The 27,077-nt window shown below is 38.2% G+C and overlaps 1 protein-coding gene across 5 annotated transcripts; it reads right to left on the reverse strand.

Moving 5' to 3' along the window:
• Positions 1–7,380: 7,380 nt before the first annotated feature.
• On the reverse strand, positions 7,381–26,466 carry C1D (C1D nuclear receptor corepressor). 5 transcript variants are annotated; one of them, XM_084900885.1, is made up of 6 exons: positions 26,396–26,435; positions 16,394–16,501; positions 14,857–15,003; positions 14,097–14,163; positions 13,450–13,505; positions 8,822–10,863 (listed from the first exon to the last, which is right to left on the reverse strand). In XM_084900885.1, the coding sequence occupies exons 3-6, from the start codon at positions 14,992–14,994 to the stop codon at positions 10,699–10,701; spliced, it is 426 nt and encodes a 141-aa protein (XP_084757011.1). In that variant the 5' UTR covers positions 14,995–15,003; positions 16,394–16,501; positions 26,396–26,435; the 3' UTR covers positions 8,822–10,698. The 5 variants fall into 5 exon arrangements, with proteins under 5 accessions (XP_084757010.1, XP_084757011.1, XP_084757012.1 ...); XM_084900886.1 differs by having other exon boundaries at positions 14,857–15,000; positions 26,396–26,416; XM_084900884.1 differs by lacking the exon at positions 16,394–16,501 and having other exon boundaries at positions 7,381–10,863; positions 26,396–26,465.
• Positions 26,467–27,077: the final 611 nt, after the last annotated feature.

Genomic DNA, 27,077 nt, shown 5'->3' on the forward strand with positions numbered 1-27,077 from the left:
AGGGAGTAGTTATATTCTAAATACTGAACAAAGATGCCCCTTCTACCACCCCCACCACAAAATATAATTCAAGCAAGAATGGGAGCACCGCGCTCACTTTTCCTAGTCTCAGAGGGTAGGCTGGCTAGGGATCAGCACATAGTAGGCACTCAATAAACACTTGTTTATTTCAACCAACTATATCTTCAAACTGTTTCATTAAAATGTCTATTATAACCAAGAGAAGCAATACAAGCAATGTATTTGCTGTTGAATATATAAATGGATCGATCACAGGCTAAAAGAACATATTTTAAATATTCGTGAGCTAATTAGTCACCAGGTGGGGAGTTTCTTCTCATTTCCTATAAAGTACGTGTTTTACATGGCCAAGAGGAAGGATAATCAATAAGTTAAATCAAGTAACTTGAGGAAAGAATTCTTTTTTAAAAATATATATATATTGATTTTTTTATTTTATTTTATTTTTTACAGAGAGGAAGGAAGAGAGATAGTTAGAAACATCGATGGGAGAGAGAAACATCTATCAGCTGCCTCCTGCACACCCCCCACTGGAGATGTGCCTGCAACCAAGGTACATGCCCTTGACCGGAATTGAACCTGGGACCCTTCAGTCTTCAGGCCTATACTCTATCCACTGAGCCAAACCGGTTAGGGCAGGAAAGAATTCTTTTTGAGGAATATACCTAGGTGTATCAGCAGGAGGCTTCTTACATAGTGTTAAGATGTCCGAGTTGCAGGGTAACTTGTCCAACCTGATCCGAGTGCCAGGATGCCTTGCCAACGGCCGGCACCAGCAATAGGGCAGCCCATCGGGAAGGACATGTGGCTCCAAATCGTGCTTCAGTGTCGGGGTGCACAGTTACCACTGACACCACACAAACCAAACCGAGCCCAGCCCCAGGATGTGAGAATTCGGTGCAATCCTGGCTGCCCCATCCTCCCCTTCTGCGAAGCCTCCTCCGTCTCTGGGCGGGAGAGAGGCTGAGGGCAAAGCCGGCGATGAAGGAGCGGTCTCCAGAACGGACTCGGACCCTCCCAGCCTCCTGTGTCATCCCCACGAGGCCTAACCTCCCCGAGCCACAGTAACCTTGCAAAACGAAAACATTAGTGCCCACCTCCACCCGCTCATGTAGATCGCAACTGAGGTTACACAAGGCCTGGACCAGTCCCGCTTAGGACTGGTGTCAGCTGCCATAAATGCACACATCCTCACACACAGGCAATGCCTGACATTCACACACACACACACACACACACACACACACACACCAAAACAAAAAATTGCCATGCGGAGAGGGAGGGATGACTGAAGAATCTTTTTATTTAGCAGTAAATGATATTTTAAATAGAATAATCTGGGCCCCAAAATACTAGTACTATAGAAAAGAAGAGTAACATTAAGCCTGGATTCCAGCTATAAAAATGACAATCCAGTGGGACTATTAAGATACTACTTGTTCCACTTTAGTCACTTTATCTTGAAAAAAGGAAAAAATATTTAAAACAATTGGGAAGGAGAGCGTTAAAACAATGTCTTAATGCATTCAATTGTGCTTCTCAACTCGCATATGCACAAACATTTACTATTTATTTCTGACAGAAATACATATTTGTGAAAGAAGATTCCAATTCTTGGCCTTGGAGAAATTTGAACGTATTGGAGATGTCTTCCGATAGGCATGGGAATCTAAGGAATGTGAAGGTGCATTTTCAGTGGAAGCCATGTTTTATTCTGAAACAAGTGTTCTAGTTGCTAGCTTCTCAGGTGCAGTTCCTAGTTCCACACCAATTGTATCACTAAATTTTTTCTATACCTCCTTTGGTCACTTAAGTCATTTTTGCTTTAAACTTCTACGAAAAATATATGGCAGAGCTACAAATAAAAGCTCTTAAAGTAAATTATATTACCACCAAATGCTGGCAAGAGTGTAAAACAAGAACTCTCACTCGTTGCTGGTGAATATACTAATGGGTACTGCTGCTTTGCAAAACAGGGTGGGTGGTATCTTATAAAACTAAGTATTCTCTATCTAGCAATCACACCCTTTGGTATTTATCCAAATGAACTGTAAACGTATGCCCACACAAAAACCTGCACGCAGATGTGTATAACAGATGTATCCATAACTACCCAAACTTGGGAGTTAACTAAGATGCCCTTCGGTAGGGAAATGGATAAATAAACTGTGGTACATCCTGACATGGAAGATTATTCAGTGCTAAAAAGGAAGGAGCTAGCAAAGCCCTGAAAAGTCATGAAGGAACCTTAAATGCATATTGCTAAGTGAACAAATGCCAATCTGCAAAGGCTATCTGCACATTCTGGAAAAGGCAAAACTCTGGAGTCAGTGGTTGTCAGGATTTGGAGGCAGGAGGGATGAACAGGCATAGCAAAGAGGACTTGGGGGTTAGTGAAACTTCTGTATGACACTATGATGGTGGTGAAATGTGTCCACACCCATAGAGTGTACAACACCAAGAGTGAACCCTACGTCCATTATATTTCAACTTAAAAAGTGTAAACTATGGCTCTGAGCGATCATGATGTGTCAATGCAGGTCCACCAATTGTGCATGTTACTCTGGAGAGTGATGTTGAAAGTGGCAGAGGTTGGGGGGGGCGGGGGGTAGCCTGTACAGGAACTCTGTACTTTCTACTGGAAATCTAAAACTGCTCTTAAAAAATGTATATTAATTTATTTAAAATTACATGCAAGGGGCCCACCTGGAGTAACTCGGTTGGTTGAATGTCATCCTGTGCACCACAAAGTTGCTGGTTCCATTCCCAGTCAGGGCACATACAGAAGGCAACTGGTTTCCAATGATATGCATTTAGGCGACATAGTGCCACTGGGTAACTTCAAATAACAACGTGATTTAAAATAAACATGTTAGTGTCCATAATTAAGAAAACGCCATTCGTTTAGTCTTTACTAGTGTTCTCTACAAATTAAAAAGCTGATAAGATAAAAATCTAGGAATTCCAACACCTTAAACCCTAGTTTGAATTGTTCTCAGGACAAATTCTAAAGATTTTACATTTAGCTACACTTCTGAAGTATATCATTTCTGATCCTGAGCCATCAATTTCCATTATAGTCTAGTCAGATAGCGGTGAGAAAACTGATCTTGAAAAAAATATATAAGCATGTTTGCTATGAACGAGCCTCTTTTTTGTGAAAAGTAGGCACAATAAAATCCCTCCTCCAATTCAGTTTTAAGACATTCAAGCAAAGATCACACACACTATCGCTTACATATAACCCTCTTACAATGTCTAACCTTATATTAAATAACATTAAGAAGTCAAAAAAATTTTTATTGATTTAGAGAGGGAGAGGAAGGGGAGAGAGAGATTCGTTGTTCCACCTATTTATGTATTCACTGCTTGCTTCTTGTCTGTGCCCTGACCTGGGATGGAACCTGAACCCTTGGTGTCAGGAGGACACTCTGGCCATCTGATGAGCTGCCCAGCCAGAGCTAAAAAGCATGGAAAGCAGATTAGAAAGAGAGCCACTTCCAAATAAGAATTCTCACTTTCTGGCGATCTCTGGAATGTAACTTGTCTACAATTAAAATGAAAAAGTAAACTGGGCCCAAATTTCGGAAAATGATTAAATGCCTACAGACATTTTTACATAGTATTTTTTAGACAATGACATCTTTGCTACTACACTTGGCATTTTTATGTTATTTCCCCATCACTGAAGTATTTTATTACCTAGCATTTCAAAAACTAAATAACTGGCATTCACTGGGTTATCTGGGTGGCATACTGTTGCTTTGAACAAATTTCTTTTTAAAAAAATATATTTTATTGCTTTTTTAAAGAGAGGAAAAGATAGGAATAGAGAAACATTGATCAGCTGCCTCCTGCACACTCCCTACGGGGGATGTGCCAGGAACCAAGGTACATGCCCTTGACCAGAATCGAACCTGAGACCTTTCAGTCCGCAGGCCGATGCTCTATCCACTGAGCCAAACTGGGTAGGGCTGAAAAAAAATGTTTTTTACTAAAGAAATTACATGTATGAAAAAAAAAAAAAAAAAAAAGGTGATCCCACTTACACTGCTCATGTGAGGGATTATCACTTTTACATCATTTTTGTTTTTAATTCTGATAGTTACTTCAATGCATACCGACACTGATATTTCACGGTGACTCCACACCCTAAAAATGAGGGTTTAACTTATACTAATCCCCTTCCAGCTTTTGATGGAAGATTTAAAAAGAATAACATAGCTATGACCTTTACAACCATATCCATCCACCGGTGGGTGTTGTGTGGTGTCTGCATTTTTTGCCCTCTGAGGATGCCCCCTGCTCTTTACATTGTCAAGGTTAATTTTGTTTACACTCTCATACTCAGTGTAATCCACTGCTGGATTCTAACAACCAAAAACCAATAAGCAACCTTTAGAAGAGAAAATTACACTGGGCCTAAATCATTAACAGCGAGAAACCCCCTTCTGAATTCTCCGATACATAACTTTAAAAGAAGGAAACTGGCCCAGCTGGTGTGGCTCAATGGTTGGGCATCCACCTGTGAACCAGGAGGTCATGGTTCGATTTCCAGTCAGGGCATATGCCCAGGTTGCAGGTTCAATCCCGTGTGGGGCGTGCAGAAGGCAGCCAGCCAATCAATGATTCTCTCTCATCATTGGTATTTCCATCTCTCTGAAATCAATAAAAACATTTTTAAAAATAAATAGAAAACTGAATAGCACACTATAAAAAATTTGAAAAAAATAAGATTTTTTTTTAAATCTATCCAGATGAATTCAATATGAGATATTTTTTAAGTGGTATGGCCTCATCCAAGAGCATAAATTACGTACAACTTATGTCAAATACTTTACGTATTTATTTCCATTATTTGAACTTGACTGCTGCATTTTATTAGGAAGAGACCTCACAGCACATAATACAGGCTTGGGGAAAAGCTACTCTTCATGGAAACTCGACAGGGTTTTCTTTCTCTCAGGGAAATTAGTTTCTTCAAACCCAGAAAACAAAGCTTAAAGTTGGCACCCTCCATTGTCACTGACCTCTGCTAGAGGTCCGAATGTTTTGTCTTAAAAAGAACAGACCCTTGACATCTTAACGTCTAAGTCTTGAGCTCTTTGCTCAAATTCAAAACTACTCCTGGATAAGTTGGCAAAGTTTCTGGTTTTCTTTAGGATTCCATTCTTATCTTGTGTCATAAAGTTTCTTATACATACTTCCACACCCAAGTTATTCTTCTTTTTCGCTCCTCTAATTTAATGGCCACTGTATCAGCCAAAATGAAGTACCACAAACCGGGTGGCTTACACAATGGAAAGGTATTGTCTCACAGTTCTGGAGAACAGGAGTCTAACATCACAGAGTTGGCCGGGCTGGTTCCTCCTGGAGGGCTGTGAGAGACCGAACCTGTTCCATGCCTTTCCCCTAGGGCTGTGGTCGGCAAACTGCAGCTTGCGAGCCACATGCAGCTCTTTGGCCCCTTGAGTGTGGCTCTTCCACAAAATACCACGGCCTAGGCGAGTATATTTTGAAGAAGTGGCGTAGAAAGAAGTTTAAGTTTATAAAATGTGGCTCTCAAAAGAAATTTCTAGTCCATCGCCTTAACCACTCGGCCACGACTACAGATGTTCAAAAGAAATTTCAATCGTTGTCCTGTTGATATTTGGCTCTGCTGACTAATGATTTTGCCAGCCACTGCCCCAGCTTAATCTTCGGCATGCCTTGGCTTAAAGAAGCATCACCAATCTGTCTTCACCTTCATATGTTCTCCCTCTGTGCTTGTTCAGTTGCCCTCTTTTTATAAGGGACACCCATGATATTGGATTAGGGCCCACCCTAAAGATCTCACCTTCACAAACTATATCTGCCAAGACCCTACTTCTAAATAGGGTTCCTTCACAAGGCAGAGTGTTAGGACTTTTGGAGAGGGGAATGATTCAACCCATAGCAGCCATTTTGCACATGATAAAGCTTGATATTTTCCAGTCACTGAATATTGTTTGAATAACTGCTGGATTTGCCATGCCTCCTGGAATACAGGAGGAGCTCAATAAACACTCATTTGAATGAATGGGTGAATAAATGAGTCTGCAAGTGAGAGAAAAAAAAAAAAAAAAAAAAAAAAAAAACTGTGGATGCTCAGAGTTGAGCTTAGCTAACTCATTGGCTGAGTAACGCTGTCCAGCATGGAATTTAGCAGGAATTAACATGTGCCGTGGCAAAACTGCAAAACACTATATGCCCCATGAATCTCTTAAGGCCCCTGTGATAACTCGTAAATGTGACAACTCTCAAATGTCAGCTCAGAAACTATTATACAGGTATATTCTTTTAATAATAATTTATTTCTTAAGGGAAAAAATAATACAGTATCAGAAATAGGGTATCAAATGAATTCAGTTTAAATAAGTTAAGAAATGCATTATTGAGAGCGCCAAGATCACTAAATGAGACAATATTAGCCAGATACATTACAACATGATCTGTAGGTAGTCCACAGTGTAACACATCAGAGATGACTCCTTGTTATGGTGTACTATAGCAAACTGTGTACTATAACAAGGAATGGAAGGTATTCTTCTCTATTTTTCCTAAACATCTTATTCAGATCTTATCACCATGAATTTCCTGGGTGCTTGGCTTTAAAATACTGTATTACTATCAACTTTACATTCAGGCCCTGGGTAGGTCTACATTCATTTCAGCAGAAGCATCTTGAAATGTTGAATTATCATCTCCCATTTCCCTCCGTCATTTATTGTGGCTGCCAAACCGAAATGGTATGCCTTACAGGCAACACTAAACTGAAAGCAAGTAATAGAGAGTCTCTTAAATGTTTCATTTATAAAAGCTGATTTTTCCCACCATCAAATGTTGTATACTGTCTGAAATATATCACTTTACAAAATAGACAACTTGCATGCAGCTATTCTGCCGTGGTACATTTGCTCGATTCAAGGATGGGGGAGGTGGGTGGCGGGAACTGGCGTTTTTTCAACCCTTTGTGAGCAGAGGAGTAATACAGTCAGGACAGTTTGGGTTTGGGCTTTTGTGAGGAGGAATTAAAATTAAGCCTCAATGGGCAATAGGTATCACGATAACTGTCTCCTTTTCTGGATAGCTGTACTACCTCCCAGGTTATATTAAAAAATATGCAGTAAAACACTTTAAAAAGGCACACGGAGTGGCGGGTCTATGACAGCTCACTCTGGTAAGAGAACAAATCTGCAAACTGAACACATACTAAGCATTTCCTTGAACTTATACAAGCAATATATAGCGAATTAATGAAGAACAAGTCTACAGAATTCTATAATAAAACCTGTACACTTTTCCCCATAATTGTGATAGACAACTGAAATATTAATATAAAATAAACAAAATATGGTTTGTATTTCTGAACGAAAGACTTTTAGACGAGGATATAGAGGAAAGGAAATGTTTTTATTGGGAAAGCACACCACATTTATATAGATGAGACTGCAAGTGATAAAAACAACAACTGTGCATGCTACCAAGCTCATTTGGTCCGAGAGCCACTGAATTTATCTGAGCAAGTTTAGTAAGTATGCTAAGGAGGGAAAAATGAGATGACAGTGCTTTTTTCTTCCCCTTTACACATCAAACTTAGCAATTACATAAGAATCAGAATCACTGTTCAAATCTTAGTTAATATCACTTTGTAAAGCCAAAATGTGATAGTTTTTGCATAAAATTAGTTTAAATGTATCATAACTGAGTGATTCCTAAAACATCTTATATTTCAATGACCTATGGTACTTAAGAAAACAGTATCTGGTCTGGCCAGCAAGGCTCAGTGGTTGAGCATCAACCCACGAACCAGGAGGTCACAGTTCAATTCCCCACCAGGATACGTACATGTCCGAGTTGTGGGCTCAGTCCAATGTGGGGTATGCAGGAGGCAACCAATCAATGATTCTCTCTCATCATTGATGTTCCTATATCTCTCCCTCTCTCCCTACCTCTCTGAAATCAATAAAAACATTTTTTTAGAAAGGAAACAGTATCTGTCTTCAATGCATGGTTCAGTTTTGAAGCATTTCCTGGCTACATTTGTAGCGAATCTTCAAAGCCTTATTTAGAAATAACGCCAACCCACTCCTAACAGCTAAGTAGAACAATTTTTTAATCTATAGGGTATTTTAAAAACCAATCAATTTGCCATAACCTCCTAATTCCAGGAATGTAAACCATAACTCAAGCTTCGATTTTCCTCTTAACATATTCTACTTTACTAAAATGAATTCTCATCCTGCAACTATGAACAAGAAAATTGTACTTAAAATAATATTAAAAGACAAAATCTCATTATTTAGTATTAGATTAATAGCCTATAATTCTAGCCTTAAAAACATCTATTGCTATAACCTCCCCAACTTATTAATTCCCAAGATTAATAAAAGGTGTAATTAACATCTAAACTTAGAGCAGACGGCCATTTGGAACAAACCGTGTTAACAATAACAGTACCAGAGGCAACGAGATCAACCCCTCACCCTTTATGGTTCTGACAAAGGTTAATGAGCACAATTTGTCATTATTTTCCAGTAACTGAAAATCTGAATTGAACAAAAAGACTCCTTTTTTCAAACACTTTACAAAAACAGAACAAAGGCTGAAATCGTCTTATTTAAAACCCAGCAGTGTTTGGCAATGGAAATATCAGTAACTATATGTGAAGTGAATAAACAAATAAGCAACCCAATGCACTACTACCATTCAGCTCCTTTTTATGTGCCAAGTATTTAAAATTATATGAAATAAAGTGAGATATAATCAAACTGTTTTCTTTAATCCTCACCTGAGGATGTTTTTATTGGTTTGAGAGAGGGAAGGAGAGGGAGAGAAATATTGATGTAAAAGAAAAAAACATGGATCAGTAACCTCCCATACACACTCTGGTAAGCACCCTGACCAAGGATCAAACCTGATACCGAGGTATGTGCCCTGACCTGAAATTGAACCCCGTGACCTTTTGTGTATGGGACAATGCTCCACCCAACTGAGCCACAAGGGCAGAGCTCAAACTGGTTTCTATTTCTACTAGGAAACACTGAAAAAATTATTCACCAAGAATCTCCAATTTAACAGAATATAAAGTTGGACATTTACTAAACCTATAATTTGGCTAATGATTTTCTACAATTGTGTATTTTTTTCTTAATGAAATTAGAAACATACAGAAATGCAAGTTATAAAATTTCTTTGCAATAAATAAGGCATGTACACTGCACTTAATTTTAATAACACATATCTTTCATAAAAAGTTTAAAAATAAGCCAAAAATGTCAATGAAAGAGAAAAAATGAAATAACTATAAATGTTCTCCCACTTCAAAAACTGTCTGACATCTGAGCCAGAAGACTCTGTATCTATCAGGGACTTCCTCTTCATGTCACAGAAAGAGTTCAACATGCTTTACAAAACCCATTAGTTTTTAAGACCATTTCCAATATCTGCTACCATAAATCAAGAAATCCATTTATTCAAGGTTACTTATGGAAAATTAATCACACAGAAAATTTTAACAACTTCTTTTTCACAAATTAAAGTACTTTACTGTATTTGGCATTCCTATACATGATGTGGATTCGAAGACTGAAAACATTAAGGGAATATAATTAAAATTCATAGGCTTAGCCATAAAAATAATTTTAATATTAGAGTTATCTATAACAAATATTTCAATAAAATAAATCAGAATATAAACACAAAATGTAATTTTAGCTTTCTCCTCTGCTTAAGTGGAAGTTAACATAGAAAGTTGTTCCAAAATGCTTTTATGTACTTGACATGGCCTCAAACTCATGTAATCAAACATGAAAAGTGAGACCGATAGAACTGTGGGCACTATACATCAGGAACAAAACTCATGAATGTCTTTATTCCTAATGATTTCTAAAACTTATTTTCCCACTTTCAAGGGCAAGTTTACTCAAAAAGAGAAGAATAAACGGGTCAGCTACACAACACTTACATCCTTTATTGATAGGATGTAGCCATTATGCCCAAATTCAGCCATCAATTACAACTTCATTTCCCATCTACAATTAATGAGAATATATTTTACTTCAAATGGGACATATAGGCAGAGTGCCAAAAGTTAAAGTATAACCTTAAAGTCTTAAATTCACACTTCAAATATCAAAAGAAGCAATTGCCCAAATCATGAAAACATGATGAAATAACTACACATAAAAAAAAAAACACATTTAAGTCATTTCACTTTTTCTTGTATATAGTGAAAACAGATGTATTTATAACTTCAGACTTCAGAAAGCATACTTCATAAAGTCATTATTCATTTAAAATAGACAAATGTTTACAGAGAACATTTAACTTAAATTTCATAGTTGCTTATAAAATAGTACTTGAAAGGTTGACCTATATAAGGAAACAAGAGTCCTGTCAAGAGAGATGGTAAACTATAAATATAAAATATACCACAATGTTAAAAACCTCACAGTACACTATAGGAAAATCAATAAAGATAACTTCATCTTTCTGGGGGGAAATGTATTTAGCGTTACAAATTCAAATGTAAATTTTATATATGAATTCAATAAGGAATACATTAAAACCTTGCATTGCCACATAATCACCATCTATTTTGTGTTACACAATAAAAACGATGTACTTTTTGAACGTGTGTACATCAAAACCAGAAGGTTATTTTTTGCTTTTCCCTTTACTGGCAACTTTGGATGCATTTTTAGGTTTTGGTTCCCAGAGGGCATTTTTCACAAATCTTGACGCTGCACCTTTGTCCAGCTTGGCAGCCTTCTTCTTGTCAGTTATTTCCTTGACTCTGTTCATGTATACTCTGATTCTTTCCTTAAAGAGAAAGAGAGAAAAAGGCAACAGATTTACTAAGCTGTTCACTACCAATGGGTTTTTATACTGTACCTCAGTTACACTCAATTGACACCTACTTATCTATGAGGGGGTAGAGCTAGCAAGTGCATGAGAACAGGATAAACATGCAGTGCTCTCCTGGAGCTGACACTAGGGAAACACAGGCATTACAAAGTCGTTTCAAAAGAGGAGAAATTGTACTGACATCACTCCAGAGATAAACACTGTAGTGTTTATATGTAGTTATAGTCTTAGATTTAGCATTAACCTAAATCCACATAATAGCTCTTATTTACCTAAAGTCTATAATCTAAAATAGAGACCTCATATACTTGCAACATACAAACTAAACGCTCCAAGCAGCCGAAACCGGTTTGGCTTTGTGGATAGAGCGTCGGCCTGTGGACTGAAAGGTCCTGGGTTCGATTCCCGTCAAGGGCATGTACCTTGGTTGCGGGCACAAACCCAGTAGGGGGTGTGCAGGAGGCAGCTGACAGATGTTTCTAACTCTCTCTCTCTCTCTCTCTCTTCCTCTGTAAAAAAATCAATAATATATTTTTTAAAAAGCATGTTTCATGAAAATAATCAAAACAGTGACATAAGTTGGGAGTTTTGTTTTTCTGACACAGAAAAATGCAGAACCATGGAATTTTTTTAAAAGACTGACAACTCAGCTCAAAACCCTCTCATGGCCCCGACTTCTCTGAGAATAAAAGCCAAAGTCTAGCCTGGTGCTATTTTTAATTTCTTCCCATAATATATATTATTTATCCCCTAATATATCGTGTATTAACATATATTTAATATTTGCTTGTTTATGTTAATTGTTTGTCTCTTTCCACTCCCTAGGCTGACATCTGCCACAGGAGAAGGATATTCATGAGCTCTATTCACTGAGGAACCACCTCACTCAAAAATAATCCCTGGCTCTTCCCAGGCACTCAAGCATTTGTTGAACGAATAAATTCACCAGTTTCAATGCCTTTCCCATTCATGATATAACTTGCACACACTAACTCTATGATCAATTAGTGATGTCTGCCACAAGGCCATAGAAGGATAAAAGGTTATATATTGTCAGCCCTTGACCATATGTGAATGTACTCCTCCAAAAAGTGGGTTCTGAGAGAGAAAGAAGACAGATGATTTTATATTTTTCCAATGACAGAACCAAATAACTTAATTCTCCAAATAACTTGGTGTTAAAAGAAAAAGAGAAATTTTATAAAGGTATAGTCCATAGTAGAGGGTTGAAAACAGATGGTAAAATGCATACTTTTTAAAAAAATATATATTTTATTGGTTTTTTACAGAAAGGAAGGGAGAGAGATAGAGAGTTAGAAGCATCAGTGAGAGAGAAACATTGATCAGCTGCCTCCTGCACACTCCCCTACTGGGTATGTGCCCGCAACCAAGGTACATGCCCTTGACTGGAACCAGACCTGGGACCTTGAGTCTGCAGGCTGACACTTTATCCACTGAGCCAAACCAGTTAGGAAATACTTCTTTTTAAAGCCAATATCTGCTCAGATCAAGATCTGTGTATCATATTGCTTTATATTTTGCCTTTGGTATTTTTTCACAATTTCTATTTTTAAAAATAAATTTATTTTCCCTCAAGAACTTTAAAAAAAAATATTCTAGTCCAGACATTAACAAAATGAAGACAACAGATCTGGTTTATTCATTTTTTTAAAAGTAAATGACCATGTACTTTACTGTAGTTGATATATATGTTATATATAACTTAGTAAAGCATATATATCAACTACCATAAGACTTAAGGACAATCATACAATGTCAAGTGTATTCACATTTATATTTACTTTATATTTTATAAACACAAAGAATAAATTAATATTCTTATTCATAAAAGGAAGTCAAGAAGGTAACCATAGTTTGATTTCTGATTTTTCTCTTTTAAATTGAATGATTTAATTTTTGAAGTCAGCAAAACCTCTAAGATACCAGACCTTATATACAGTACTTATACATCTAAATGGAATACAAAGACAAACCTAGAAGATTTATTACAGGTTGTAAATATGTCACTAATGCAGAATTACTGGACAGTACACATACAACTGGTGCCAAAAAAGCTTTTAGCTTTGTTGCTGAACTGGATTCTTTACTGCTGAGAAAATGAATTAATGGAAGAATTGAAAAGGTGGGGGAGAAACTTTCCCGTCTTTGCTAGTAAATCAACTAGAATATACTTTTAAGAATTGTGTAAGAGTTTAAAAAAAAAGGCAGTTGTAGAGATGAACAAGATTTCAAGAATTTATAGGCAAAATAATATGAAGTTATAAATAATTACTAGAATCATAACATATTTTTTTCATCCAGAGATATATATATTATAATATATATGGAGCACCAATTCTCTGACAAAGTTAAGAAAAGGAATAACTAAAAACATGCTGAAATCTGGACTAACTTTTATAATTTCAACTCTGAATAATTTTATTCTCTGCAATTAGTGTGATAAAGGTACTATAACTTTAACTTCAGGAATACCACAACAAACAACCATGTAAAGTAAAAAGAAATCCTCTGCAATCTTACCAATTCCTGCTTTACTGGGTGTTCCTTAGGATTAACTCCCTGAGTTGACAAATAAACTGCAAGAGAAAGATTAATGAGATAAAATGATGTATATATTAATGAAGAGCATTAATTAAAGAAACAAATGTCACACAAATAACTGACTAAATCTTAAATTATTCAACTTCTATGTAATAATAAATATGTGTGGCTCATGAGCATATGGCATTTTTATTTAAAAGAAATACATACTGTATCTGACTATTAAAATTGTCATAAAGTATAATTATATATAAAGTGCTAGCATTTAAAAAATAAATCACCCTTGCCGAAACCGGTTTGGCTCAGTGGTAGAGCATCGGCCTGCGGACTGAAAGGTTCTGGGTTCGATTCTGGTCAAGAGCATGTACCTTGGTTGAGGGCACATCCCCGGTGGGGAGTGTGCAGGAGGCAGCTGGTCGATGTTTCTCTCTCATCGACGTTTCTAGCTCTCTATCTCTCTCCCTTCCTCTCTGTAAAAAAATCAATAAAATATATTAAAAAAAATAATAATAAATAAATAAAATAAAATTCTTTGTGATACAAAAAAAATAAAAATAAAAAAAATAAATCACCCTTGACTCAATAAATAATTTGTCTTGTAATTAACTCGAAAGTAATATACATACCCCAAAACATTGAATTTAATGTGTAAGCAGAAACTAAATCCACTTTTGCTTGTTCAAGCGGGTCCAACTATTAGAAAGAAAGAGAAAATAAATTCAAACTTTGAGAACCATCACATATTTTAAATTTTTACCTAGCACAATGTTTCCAAGAAATGTCTTTTTCACGTTTTATAATCCAATAACCAAATGATCTGGAAATAATTTGCAAAAAGAAAAAGGTTTATTAACCAGTGATTTTTGCCCAAAATTTTTCAATTCAGAGTATCATCTTTAGTTAGACAAGGAATGTGTATAATCCAAGAAAAATTCTTTTGAATTATTTTAATTTCTGGAGTTATGATCTGGGCTTTGTATGTCAAAAGTAATTTATCAATATAAACATAGTACATGATGCATTTATGTATAAGAAGCAGGCTAAAATGCTTAGGCAATACCAAAGACAGAAGAAACATAATGAGATTTGTTTTAGACTGTCAAAGTCAATTTACTCTTTTTGTCCTATAGGGTTTCCAGAAACCCTGATAACATCATTGTAATACTTAAAAGGTCAAAGATGGAGTCTGTGGGAAAGAATGCTGTGAGTGTTCCTTTTGGTTTCCAAAACCAAGTCAAAATAAAAATATAGTTAAGAGGTATTTCCGAAGGTTGGAGTTTTGTTTTTATCCCCTAAAAATACCCAAACACTTATAAAATGGAAATAAAGGAGGAAAGGAGCATGCATATATCATGAACCTGTTTCTTAGCACAACACTGTGAGTACCTTCTGCAACAACTCATTTCTAGAAACAGACATCATAGTCTTCAGCATGTCATCTACGGCCCCAATGGAATTCTCAAATGCTGACAGATACTCATGGATTTCTGCTGGGTAGTCTTCATTAATTTCTTCCTCTGCCATTCTGACCTACTGGGGGGGAAAAGTAAATTCTTAGAACTCACAGTAGAGACAGAGATTGTACTTTAGGTTTAAAAAAAAATCAATAGGTCATACCATGTACTTCAAAAATGCTAAGAGTTAAAACCTGAAGATAATTAAACAAATCTTAGAATATAATTCTAGAGCAACTACAAACTTCCCCTCTTCTTAAGTTGCTTGGGAAGGGGGAGGGAGTGGAGAGCAGGGGACAGACCCACCCAACTTCACTAAAGCTGCACATCAAAGTCTGAGTGCTTTTCACGAAATAAAGACATGACTACCGAACACAGAATATCAATAATCAAAATCCTAGATTTAAAAAACTTCCTGTCAAAGTTCAAGACCAAGCAAAGCAATGAAAGTGTGATAAGTATATCCCCTAACGCTTGCTAAAAAAATAATAAGCTCTTTTTATTTTCAAAAATACATATTTTAGTCCTTCCAACCTAGGTGTTGATCTAGCAGCATGGTATATTAAACTAAAAAATGAGAAAAGCTAAGTCTGAAATATCTTAAGATTATTTATCACTAAAACCATTTTCAAGCCTATATACATATCCCTTAAGCTTCTTTAAAATATTAAGAAGAAACTCAATGAGCCCATAAATCACATAAAGCAGAAAAGAGGAAACTTGAGAGAAATAAACTATATGGTTTTCATTTAGGCTAGAGCATACTTTGACAGCCCATTCTTTTAAAATTCACATTTATATAACAATACTTAATATCTATGGGAGAAAATGAAAAATCCACATTAGTGTATTTCATATGGAATCTAAAGCCAAATTTCAGAAGCAATTCTAAGCCATACATACATATCTTATGTTTTAAAACAGTTTTTTTATTAGCTGAAAATACTTCATTCATTACATAGCTAAAGAGAACAGCAAAAATGTTTAAAACAGCACAGCACAATTGAAGTAAAAAGACTTGGGCTTTCTATCTTGCTTGATCACTAACTCTGTCACCTTAGATAAATTACTGAAACTCTGTCACCTTAGATAAATTACTGAATCTCTCTAAGGCCTCAAATACCTCATCCATAAAATGGTCTAATGATCTGTAAAGGACCCTTATTGTTCTAAATGCTATGACTATGTTATTTAAGTTTAAAAAGTGCCATTTGAATATTTAGTCATAATATATCCACATTTCTATTCAACAAGTATACTAGTATATGCTAGAGATATCTGCATTCATTAAAAAAAAAAAAAAAGTGAAGCCCACCTGACTATTACTTCTTATGCTGTAAAGTTATTATCTAACTACTATGCAACCAGCAATTTAACAAAGAACTTCCCTAGCCAGTGTTGCTCAGTGGGTAGAGCACTGGTCAAAAGACCAAAATGTCCTGTGTTCGATTCCGGTCAAGGGCAAGTACCTTGGTTGCAGGCTCCTCCCCAGCTTGGGTGCAGGTTTGTGCAGGAGGCAGCCAATCAATGTGTTTCTCTCACATCGCTGTTTTCTTTCCCTGTCTCTTCCACTCTCCCTAAAAATCAATGGAAAAACAATGCTCGGGTGAGGATTAACAAAATAAGATATATAAAATAAAAAGAAACAAAGAACTCTGGTAAAAGAAAAACACTGGGGGAAAACTTATGACTTCCTATTTCAAAAGGCTAACTGAAAACACATACTTGCCTCTCACCCCTCCAAAATGAAGAAACATAAATATAAGTCCACAGTAATGCTGGAAACCAAAAGAGGCGCATGCCTATCAGCCAATCCAACAGTATAAATTTTTGAAGCTAAAGAGCAAATGGGGTCAGACTAATCAATCTGCCCTCTCAGCAGCCTTCCGTGCCCTCAGCTCCTCCCACGCCAGCCCTGGCTCATTCCACTCTAGCCAGGACGACATCACTGCCCTTCCCCATCACAGCAGGCCCTGCCCTACCTTAGGGCCTTTGTACTTCTCCCCCTTCCTAGAAGGTCCAGTTCCTCCTCTCCTCCCCAGCCAATAGCTTATTACTTTACCTGCCAGATCTTTACTCAAATGTCACCTATTGGTAAGCCTTTCATGAACACCCTCTTTAAAATGCATGCCCGTGCCAAAACCAGTTTGGCTCAATGGATAGAGTGTCGGCTTGGGGACTGAAGGGTCCCGGGTTCGATTCCGGTCAAGGGCATGTACCTTGGTTGCAGGCATATCCCCAGTAGGGGGTGTGCAAGAGGCAGCTGATCGATGACTCTCTCTCATCGATGTTTCTAACTCTCTCTCTCTTCCTCTCTGTACAAAATCAATAAAATATATTTTTAAAATAATAATAAAAAAATAAAATGCATGCCCTGCGCACTACACCCCACCCCCTGGGCCCTACACTCCCTATCTCCTCTACCTTACAGTCCTCAATTAACATCTGACATATTTAATTCATTTATTGTCTGTCTGTCTCAAAGAATGGTAATTACATAAGAACAGAATTTAGGGGTTAGGGGGTGGGGAGGGTGTTCACTAGCACAGCCTGACAGTCAATAAACATGTGTTCAATAAATAACCTATAACAAAATCCTGGAAATAATCTAACTATTCATCAATACATAAATAGCTAACTAAATTGTAGCACATCCATCCAAGAGAATATTATAATTAAGCAAGTTCATTTGGATAAAGCCCAGCAGAACAAAGTGAAACACAAGGTTGAAATTTTTTCTGATGTCTATATGAATATCACAGCAAGGATGTTAATTTTGAATTCCCATTGCTTCAGTTGTAAACAAAAATGACTAAAAAAATATTGTTCACAGTAAAAAAGAAAGAAAGAAGTAAATCTCTATGTAGTAACACATAATGAGAAGTGGTGAAAAAATGTCACAGAACATCTATATAACACACAATGTATGTGCCATTTGTTTTTCAAAACCTGTATCTGTAGCTATGGAGGAAAAGATTTGAAGGAGACATAAAAAAAAAACAAACATTCTCTCAGAGAAAGGGCAGGGATTAGGGAGTAGGCTCAAGGCAAGCTCATTCTTTTAACTCTCCATTCTTCATTGTTTAAGTTTTGTTACTTCAAAAAGCATGTTAAATTTGTAATAAAAATAATCATTACATTTCAATGAAGGCATATTCTAATAAAGTATTTTGGCTTTTAACAAATACTGCAAGTATATATTTTTTTAAAGCCTTTAATTAAATGTACATTTTTCATTCAATTTTTCTATTACAAAATATTCTCCCTCTTTAGAATCATAATGAAGATTTTTCCTGTAATTATTCCCTGTCCCTAAGCCCCAATAAACATGTAGTTATTTATTGTTAAAATGGGTTAGGGTGAACACTGAAAGCAAGGCAGTAAGTAAGAATAATTACCCTCATTAAATCTGAACTGAACCACTCACCTTTTAACTAACAAAAAAAAAAGGCAAGACGAGTCTTAAAAAAAAAGGTTATTTTATTATTAGAATTTTCCCCCAATTCAAATGACTTCTTCTAACATCAAATATAATGTTATATAATAAAATAAAGAGGTACTATGCAAATTGCCCCTCACTCCAACACACGATGGCCACACCCCTGTGGTCAAAGATGGCTGCCCCCATGTGGAGACAAGATGGCTGCCAAAGGATGGCCAGCAGGGGAGGGCAGTTGTGGGCAATCAGGCCAGCAGGAGAGGGCAATTGGGGCCAAACAGGCCTGAAATGGAGGGCAGATGGGGGCTATCAGGCCTGCAGGGAGGGCAGTTAGAGGTGATCAGGCCAGCAGAGGAGGGCAGTTGGGGGTGACCAGGCCTGCAGGGGAGGGCAGTTGGGGGCGATCAGGCCAACAGGGGAGCAGTTAGACATCAATCAGGCTGGCAGGAAAGTGGTTAGAGGGTGATCACGCTGGCAGGCAGAAGCAGTTAGGGGCAATAAGGCAAGCAAATGCTTGGGAGCCAGCAGTCCTGGATTGTGCAAGGGATGTCCCAGATTGGAGAGGGTGCAGGCTGGGCTGAGTGACACACACACACCCCCATGCACGAATTTCATGCACTGAACCTCTACTCTTATATAGATCATTCCTGAGTACTGGAATGCTGTCTCTCCTCTCCCTCCTGTCACCGGTTAGGGAAGCCATAGCACCCACAGGAGAAAAGGAGGGGCACAGAACTGAAGTCGTCCACCTCCCTTTCCCCTGACTCGTTACTTCAGGGAGGTCAGACCAGCCTGTCATATGCTCAGCTCCGCATCTCTCTCTCAAAGGTCCGACTGAGCAATTCATTATATGGTAACCCTAAGCAGACCCTCTGATTCTTACCACCCCATTTTATCAGAGAACAAGAGTCAGGAGAGTTGCTGATATGAGGCAGGGTTCAACCAGCAGTGGAACCAGTATATGAAGAGATCTATTACGAAAAATTGTTTTTTTTGTGGGAGCTGGCTAAGTAAGTCAACATCTGCAGGACAGGCCTTCCAGGAAGGGCATGCTGGAACTCTCAGCTACAAGCTGGAGCTGCTGTCCACAGGTGGAATTTCTCTCCTGTCAGGAGGTCTCAGCTCTGCTTCAATTCAGTTTAATTATCTAGAACAATCTTCCCAATGTAAAGTCAACTGCTTGTGGATTTTAATTACATCTACAAATACCTAGATTGGCTGAAACTGGTTTGGCTCAGTGGTAGAGCGTCAGTCTGCGGACTGAAAGGTCCCGAGTTCGATTCCAGTCAGGGGCATGTACCTTGGTTGCGGGCACATCCCCGGTGGGGGGTGTGCAGGAGGCAGCTGGTCGATGTTTCTCTCTCATCGACGTTTCTAGCTCTCTAGCTCTCTCCCTTCCTCTGTAAAAATCAATTAAATATATATTTTTTTTAAATACCTAGATTGGTGTTTACTGAATAGCTGGGGATGGCTGCCCAGCCACGCTAACACGGCAAGAAGACCACCGCACTCCTTTAAGCCACCAGAACTACAGCAAAGAGAGGTCTACTCCTGAGACTTCAAGGTGCTGTCGACAGCATTTCCCCACAGCACCTTTGTTATTCTTGATTGTCAGGCTCCCGGGTAATAAAACTAGATTCAAATTCTGGCTAACAAATGTGAAAGAAATGACTTCTCCCCCCCGCCCCCCCCAAAATGCCAGTTTTACAACCCCTAATGAAATGATAGATTCAGACAATGATCACCAACAAATAAAAGGATGATGAGGAAGTTTACAACAGAGGGGTGAGACTAACACTACCAAAACACATAGATAGAGCCTCACTTTACTAAAAGTCTGACAAACACATATTATGAACCTCCTGATGTGACTATGATGTACACAGCATCATCTTATGTTTCATTTCCAACTCCCCAAAAGAGTTGAATCTGAATTTAATTGAGCCTTTAGAGCTAACTTTTACAGGAAATATGGAGGACAGAAAAATAAGTTACCACCAGAAAGCAAAAAGATAAATCTGAAATGAGAAATGCACTGTAGAATAATTGACCTGGTTTCTGTAACAAGTAAATGGCATGAAGAAAAAAAAAAAAAAGAAAGAAAGAAAAGGGAAGATTGGTAGATAAAAAGATAAAAGAAACTTAGGAGATATAATAATCAAATGGAAGGTATGGATAATGTTTGATTCAAATAAACCAAGTGCAAAAAGATATTTTTGAGAGAAAGAAATATGAACATAGGTTAGACATGAGATGACACCAAGAAATGACTGATAATGTTGTCACCTATGAAAACAGCATTATAGTTTGTCAGAAGAATGTCCCTGGGTTGCCCAGCCAGTGGTGCTCAGTGGCTGAGCATCGACCTATGAACCAGGAGGTCATGGTTCGGTTCCCAGCAGAGATGCATGCCCAGGCTGTGGGCTTGATCCTCAATATGGGGCAGGTAGGAGGCAGCCAATCTATGATTCTCTCTCATTATCAATGTTTCTTTCTTTCTCTCTCTCTCCATTCCTCTCTGAAATCAATAACTTACATAAATGTCCCTGGGTAAAATAGCATAACATCTTGAATTTGCTTAAAAAAAATAATTTTTAAAAAAGCTAGTCTTCATGAAGTAACTACACTTTGAGAACAAGAATAACAAACCTATGTACATTATATAGTGAAATTAGATAACTAACTCACAAATTAACTTTTAGAATACAATTCAGTTCAAAAATTAGGGGAAACCTAAATCTGAAGTATACTCCAGAAGAGTGGTCGCCAACCAGGGGTCCGCGGACTACCTGTGGTCCATGAGGTCCGAAAGATTGGGGACCGCTGCTCTAGAATGCTAAGCAGCTCTGTTACATCTCATCTCAATTCCAAGTATAACTGAAGGTGAGGGGAAGATGGGTTACTACCAGATCTGTAACAGTTGCTAAATAAAACTTATTAAAACAAGACGGAGCCTGTGGCTTCAAATGAGATTTGTGTTGCCAACATTCCCAACGAAAGCTGACATTTCAGGGTGACTATAATTATTTTAAGAATGTCACAAATTTCCTCCTAAAAGAAATCCTAATGTCTTAGATCTTTACCTGGCTCTTATAAAAATGTATGTATTAGAAAATAAATAGACCAATAAAGTTTAGTCAAAAGAAAAACTAGGGGAAAATATTTGCAGCAGAGATAAAAGGAGCCTCTACAAATCAATTTAACAAACCCACACAAACACACACACCTCTACAACACAAAAGAAAAATGAACAAAGAAAACCTGCAGTTCACAAATAAAGGAATCCAGATGACTAATAAGCATGAAGTTATTCAATCTAACTCCTAATTAAAGAAGCATAAATCAACAAAACAAGATGCTATTTTTCATGTCAAACAAGCAAAAATTAAAAAGATTGATAGTACCTAGTATGGGCAAAGGTGAGGAGAAACAAACACTCGTTCACTATTAATTGGAGTGTAAGCTGAGCATTTCCGTGAGGCAATTTGGCACTATGCTTCAAAATTATATATATACAAATTCATTGACCCCCATAATTTTACTCCTCAAAATATATATTTTCACACAATGTAATGTTCAATGACATTCACTGCAACACTTTTTAAGACTTTAAAGTGGGGTACAACCTATGTGCCCATTAACAAGAACAAGTTGAATAAATTATGATATACTCATTCAATAGAAACTCTGCAGCATTGAAAAAATATGAAGTAGAGCTCAGAGTCCTGAGATATATTGAAGTGAACAAAAATTGAAGAATAAGATATAAATCTATCTTTAAGAAAAAAAATATACGAGTGTGGAAGCATACTTGAATATGCATGTAAGTTTTCTCAATGCTCCAACCCCTGGGGACCCTATGAATGGGAGATGTCCACAATGTCCTGTCCCCATTAGCCCTTCTCAGTTCCTATCAACTCGTTTATGGAGTCAATCCATCTCATGTTTGATCTTCCTCTTTTCCTGTTCCCTCCTACTTTTCCAACGTTATTGTCTTTTCCAAAGAATCTTGCCTTCTCAAGACGTGTTCAAAGTAGGATAGTTTCAATTTTGTCATTTTGGGGTCCAGCCATGTTTCAGGCTTAATTTGCTCTAGGATCCACTTATCTTTCTAATGATCCAATGTATTTACAGAACTCTCTTCCAATCCCATATTTTAAATGAATTACTTTTTTTGCTACCAGGCTTCTTCACAGATAGAAAAGAACAGGGGTAAATAAAGGAATTGTCAGGACACTGAGAGAGGACCCAAGTGAGGTCAGGCAACTGAGATGACTCAGTTAAGGCTAACTAGTATATATGAATTGTGAATTTCTTAAGCAATGTTCAGTAGGCCTAGAAGAATGGTTGCCCAGAATGAGGAATTGATAGGAGGCACAGAGGAAAGCTAAGGAGGTACAAAAGAACCTTTAAAACAGCTGACTGGGAGGTAAAGGTCTTAAAGGGAGAGAAGTGAAGCTTTTTCCTCTGCTTGGAATGCTCCCCTATTTTCTGGGCTTAATAAAACCTGTTAATTCTTTAAAACCCAACCAAATGCATGCTCCTCTATAAAGGTTCCCAAATCTCCAAAGAGAAGTAGTCTCACCTAACCAGCATGGCTCTGTAGTTAAGCGTCAACCTAGGAACCAGGAGGTCACAGTTCGATTCCAGTCGGGGCACATGCCCAGGCTGCAGCTCGATCCTCATTGTGGGGCACCCAGTAGGGAACCGATCAATGATTCTCTCATCATCGATGTTTCTCTCTCTCTCTCTTCCTCTTCCTTCCACTCTGAAATCAGTAAGTTTCTTCTTCCTCTTTGCTCACAAGGTTCTCCAGACTTAGTTTTCATATAGATCCATAAACAATACTCCTTATGTTTCTTAATAAATCCATTTCACTTGATCCATCAGCTGAACTTGACAAACTGAACTAAACACTTCACCCTGAATTCCACAACACTGGACCCTCAAAATGAGTCCTTGTCCCTCACTAGTTCATTATGTCTCATTTGCTATTTCATATCAAACCTATGGCGTCTAAAATGCCTAAGGACTCAGGTCTTCTAGTACTTCTCGTTTCTATTTACATTCATACCTTTGGTGATTGTCTCCAGTTTCACAATTTTAAATACTAATAGCTGCCAATGTTCTTTTCTGGCAATGAGCTCCCCAATGGACCCCAGACTTAACTACCTATTTAACATCTCCACTTGGATGACTAACCAACATCCAAACTTAATATGCCATAACTGAACTCCAAATCTTTCCTGATGCTCCCATAGTTTTCCACTTCCCAATGAATGGCAATTCCACCCTTCTAGTTGCTCAAGCCCAAACTTTTGACAATCACCTTACTCTTACAATCCACATTCAAACTATAATATAAGCAAATCTGTTTTACCTACAAACACATCCAATATTGAACTGCCACTCACCAATCACTTTTTTCCACCTGTGAAGCTATTATCATTATAATAGCTTATTACACCTTTGTAATTAGTCTGGCTTTCACCTATCCTACTCTCTAACAATCTGTTAAGATAGCCAGAGTGATCCTGTTAAAAACCTGAATCAGATCACCCTGCTCAGAACTTTCCACTGGTTATTTTCCCACTAGCGGCTATCATGCCACTGCACCAGCCCCGTGGTCGGCAAACTGCGGCTCTCGAGCCACATGAGGCTTTTTGGCCCCTTGAGTGTGGTTCTTCTACAAAATACCACAGCCTGGCAAGTCTATTTTGAAGAAGTGGTGTTAGAAGAAGTTTAAGTTTAAAAAATTTGGCTCTCAAAAGAAATTTCAATCATTATACTGTTGATATTTGGCTCTGTTGACTAATGAGTTTGCCAACCACTGCACTAGCCTATTCCTTCAAGGTAGGATTCATGTGGCATGATATTTGTATTTCCACATGACTAATATAATTTCTTGCCACACCTTAGGTATTTAGTAACTATTTGTTAACTGACTAAAACCAATGAAAGTAAACTGGAATCAAATTTTGGAGAATCTTAGTATCATATTTGAATTTGGACTTATAAATATTAGCAAGTTACCACATGGATCAAAAAGAAATATAATGTACATTCTGGGACTGCTTCCATCCCTATGCCAAGCATAGTTACACATAATTATGAATTAAGTGAGAGACCAAAGCCAATATCTAAATATTTTTGGAACTAGAGAGATTTCTGCAGCTGTTGCACCAGAATTCTATTACTGTAATGATTTTGTTGCATTGCATTATCTTAGAAAATAATAGTGCAATGTACATACAACAATCTCTCAATAAATACTATCTTTGGCAGTCAGTCCATGTTAGTGTTAACTGTAATTCTCCTGGCAAGATTTTACTGCGAAAAAAATAGGCTTCTTTTTTTTAAATATGTTAACCTCTAAAAAATGTATCACAAAGCCTGACAACAGAATAAGAAATAAATTATAAAGAAGTTGCTGGAGACTGAATGAATAATCACATCAGATTACAACGAAGTTACTTATTATATATTGTTTAATTCTAATGTTTAATTTGAAGTGTTTTCAAAATTATAAACCTGCAAAATTGCCTTCGAAAACCATGAAATTTGCTTATTACATTTTCTCATCTCTAAAGCAGCGTTTTTCAACCGCTGTTCCGCGGCACACTAGTGTGCCGCGAGATGTTGCCTGGTGTGCCGTAGGTGAAGACAAGACAAGAATTTTATAATTTTTCACTATTCTGTTTACTTAATATTTCATAATAAAGTAATTATAAAATACTTTCTTTGTGTTTATTTGATTCCTATTCAAGAGAATTACTTTATATATAGTCAATATAGGCACAGAGTTAAATTTTTTAACATTTTCTAATGGTGGTGTGCCTCGTGATTTTTTTCATGAAACAAGTGTGCCTTTGCCCAAAAAAGGTTGAAAAACACTGCTCTAAAGTAATCATGCCCTGGCCGTGTGGCTCAGTTGGTTGAGCGCCCCTCCAGCGCACTGAAAGGTTGCCAGTTTTGATTCCCGGGTTGCAGGCTCCATCCCTGGTTCGGGTGCAAGTGGAAAGCAACCAATCCATGTTTCCCTCACATTCATGTTTTTCTCTCTCTCTCCCTTTCTCTCCCTCTATGAAATCAATAAAGATATTTTAAAAAAAAAAAAAAAAAGCAATGTAAAAGGTCAAGAGAAACCATCATTTCTCAACTGTAAACACAACACAGCTATTTAAAACCAGCTATCACCTCTTTTTACTGAGAATTGTTTTACTTTGAAAAACCCTTTTCCTCACTGTCGTTATTTTATCTTCCAACAAAACAATGAGATCTATCCCTTCAAACCATCACAAACGGTTCTCTGAACTTCAATAGGGGTTATCTAATTATTTTTTAGATCCAGCCTCAACATAACGGTTAACATCTCGGTTCCATCTACTCTCAGACCAGCCCCAACAGGTTATGTTGTGGGTAGCAAACTTCCCACTGGGAGATACACCTTCATCAAACCAAACTGAGCATCCGTCAACACACAGGACGGCGTCAAAGGTCTTTTCGAACAGCGAACGGAAGTCTGAATTACACTGAACGTCCCTGGGCCATGAAGGACAACCATTTTCTTGAGAGTATCCACTACAGATTTCAACGGAAGGTCGGAATCAGCCTGTCGTCTCAGGAAAGCTACTCCCCCCGACAGCTCTGCCCTTTGCCTTCTTTCCTCAAACGAGGATCGAAGGCAGCCGAACATCCATGGTGAAGTCCTGTGTTCTGAAACTCTCCACCTTCCAATATTTGGGAGGCGGAGCTAAGAAAGCATATAAAAAGCGAAAGGCTGGACCGAAAGAGACGCGAGGGAGCCCGGTAGGCCAGGACCTACAAGCAGCGGCCCCGGGACCAGCGATGGGGCCGAGGGTCCCCCACGCCGTCCCCCACGCTCAGGAGAGCGCGCTCGCCTTCGCGGGGGGCTGCGGGGCCCGGCCTCGCTCCCCGCAGCCAGCGGGAGGGTGACATCCAGGACAAGAGAGGAAGGCTTAAGGAGAGCACGAGGGGGAAAAAAAACGCAAACCCCAGCTTCCAATAGTACCTCGCTGGCCTGCCACTCCGTCTTCCGGAAAGCGGTCGGGCGGCGATGACGTCAGCGCGGCACCGCCTCTGCCCGCGGCGGCGGCGGCGCGCAGCGATGACCTCACGCTGCTGGCCCCGCCCCCTTCCGTGCTGCTGGCCAGCGTCGTGGAAGGAATTGGGGGTGCGGTGCTGGGCACCTTTTTCTGGATTTGTGTACGGCCAAGAAATCTAAGTTGAGCGTATTGAACTAGAAAAAAATTGTTCGTTACCAAAGCTTTGTTCATTTTTTTTTTTTTTTTGCTTTTCACTGAAACTCTTCCCAGGGCCCGGATTCCTACTACACTCCCATTGATCCCGCAAAATGAGTCTCGAAAAAAGCAGCTCCCTAGATTGTCCCTGGTGAAGGACAAGTTCTTTATTTTTTTTTTTTTTCAATACTTCGCTAAGAGGTACTTTTGTAAAATACAGGGGGCAAAAATGAGCCGGTTCTCTTTCCCACCGGATCGGAACCCCTGTCTTGGTGGTCATTACAAAATGTATACAGGGCCCTCGCTGGTTTGGCTCAGTGAATAGAGCGTCAGCCTGTGGACTGAAGGGTTCCAGGTTCCATTCGGATCAAGGACACAAGCCTGGGTTGCCTTAGCCGACTCAATCCTCAGTAGGGGGCTTGCAGGAGGCAACTTATCAATGATTCTCTCTCA

Source organism: Pipistrellus hanaki (assembly GCF_964339955.1).
Source record: "Pipistrellus hanaki genome assembly, chromosome: 12".
Taxonomy (NCBI): Eukaryota; Metazoa; Chordata; class Mammalia; order Chiroptera; family Vespertilionidae; genus Pipistrellus; species Pipistrellus hanaki.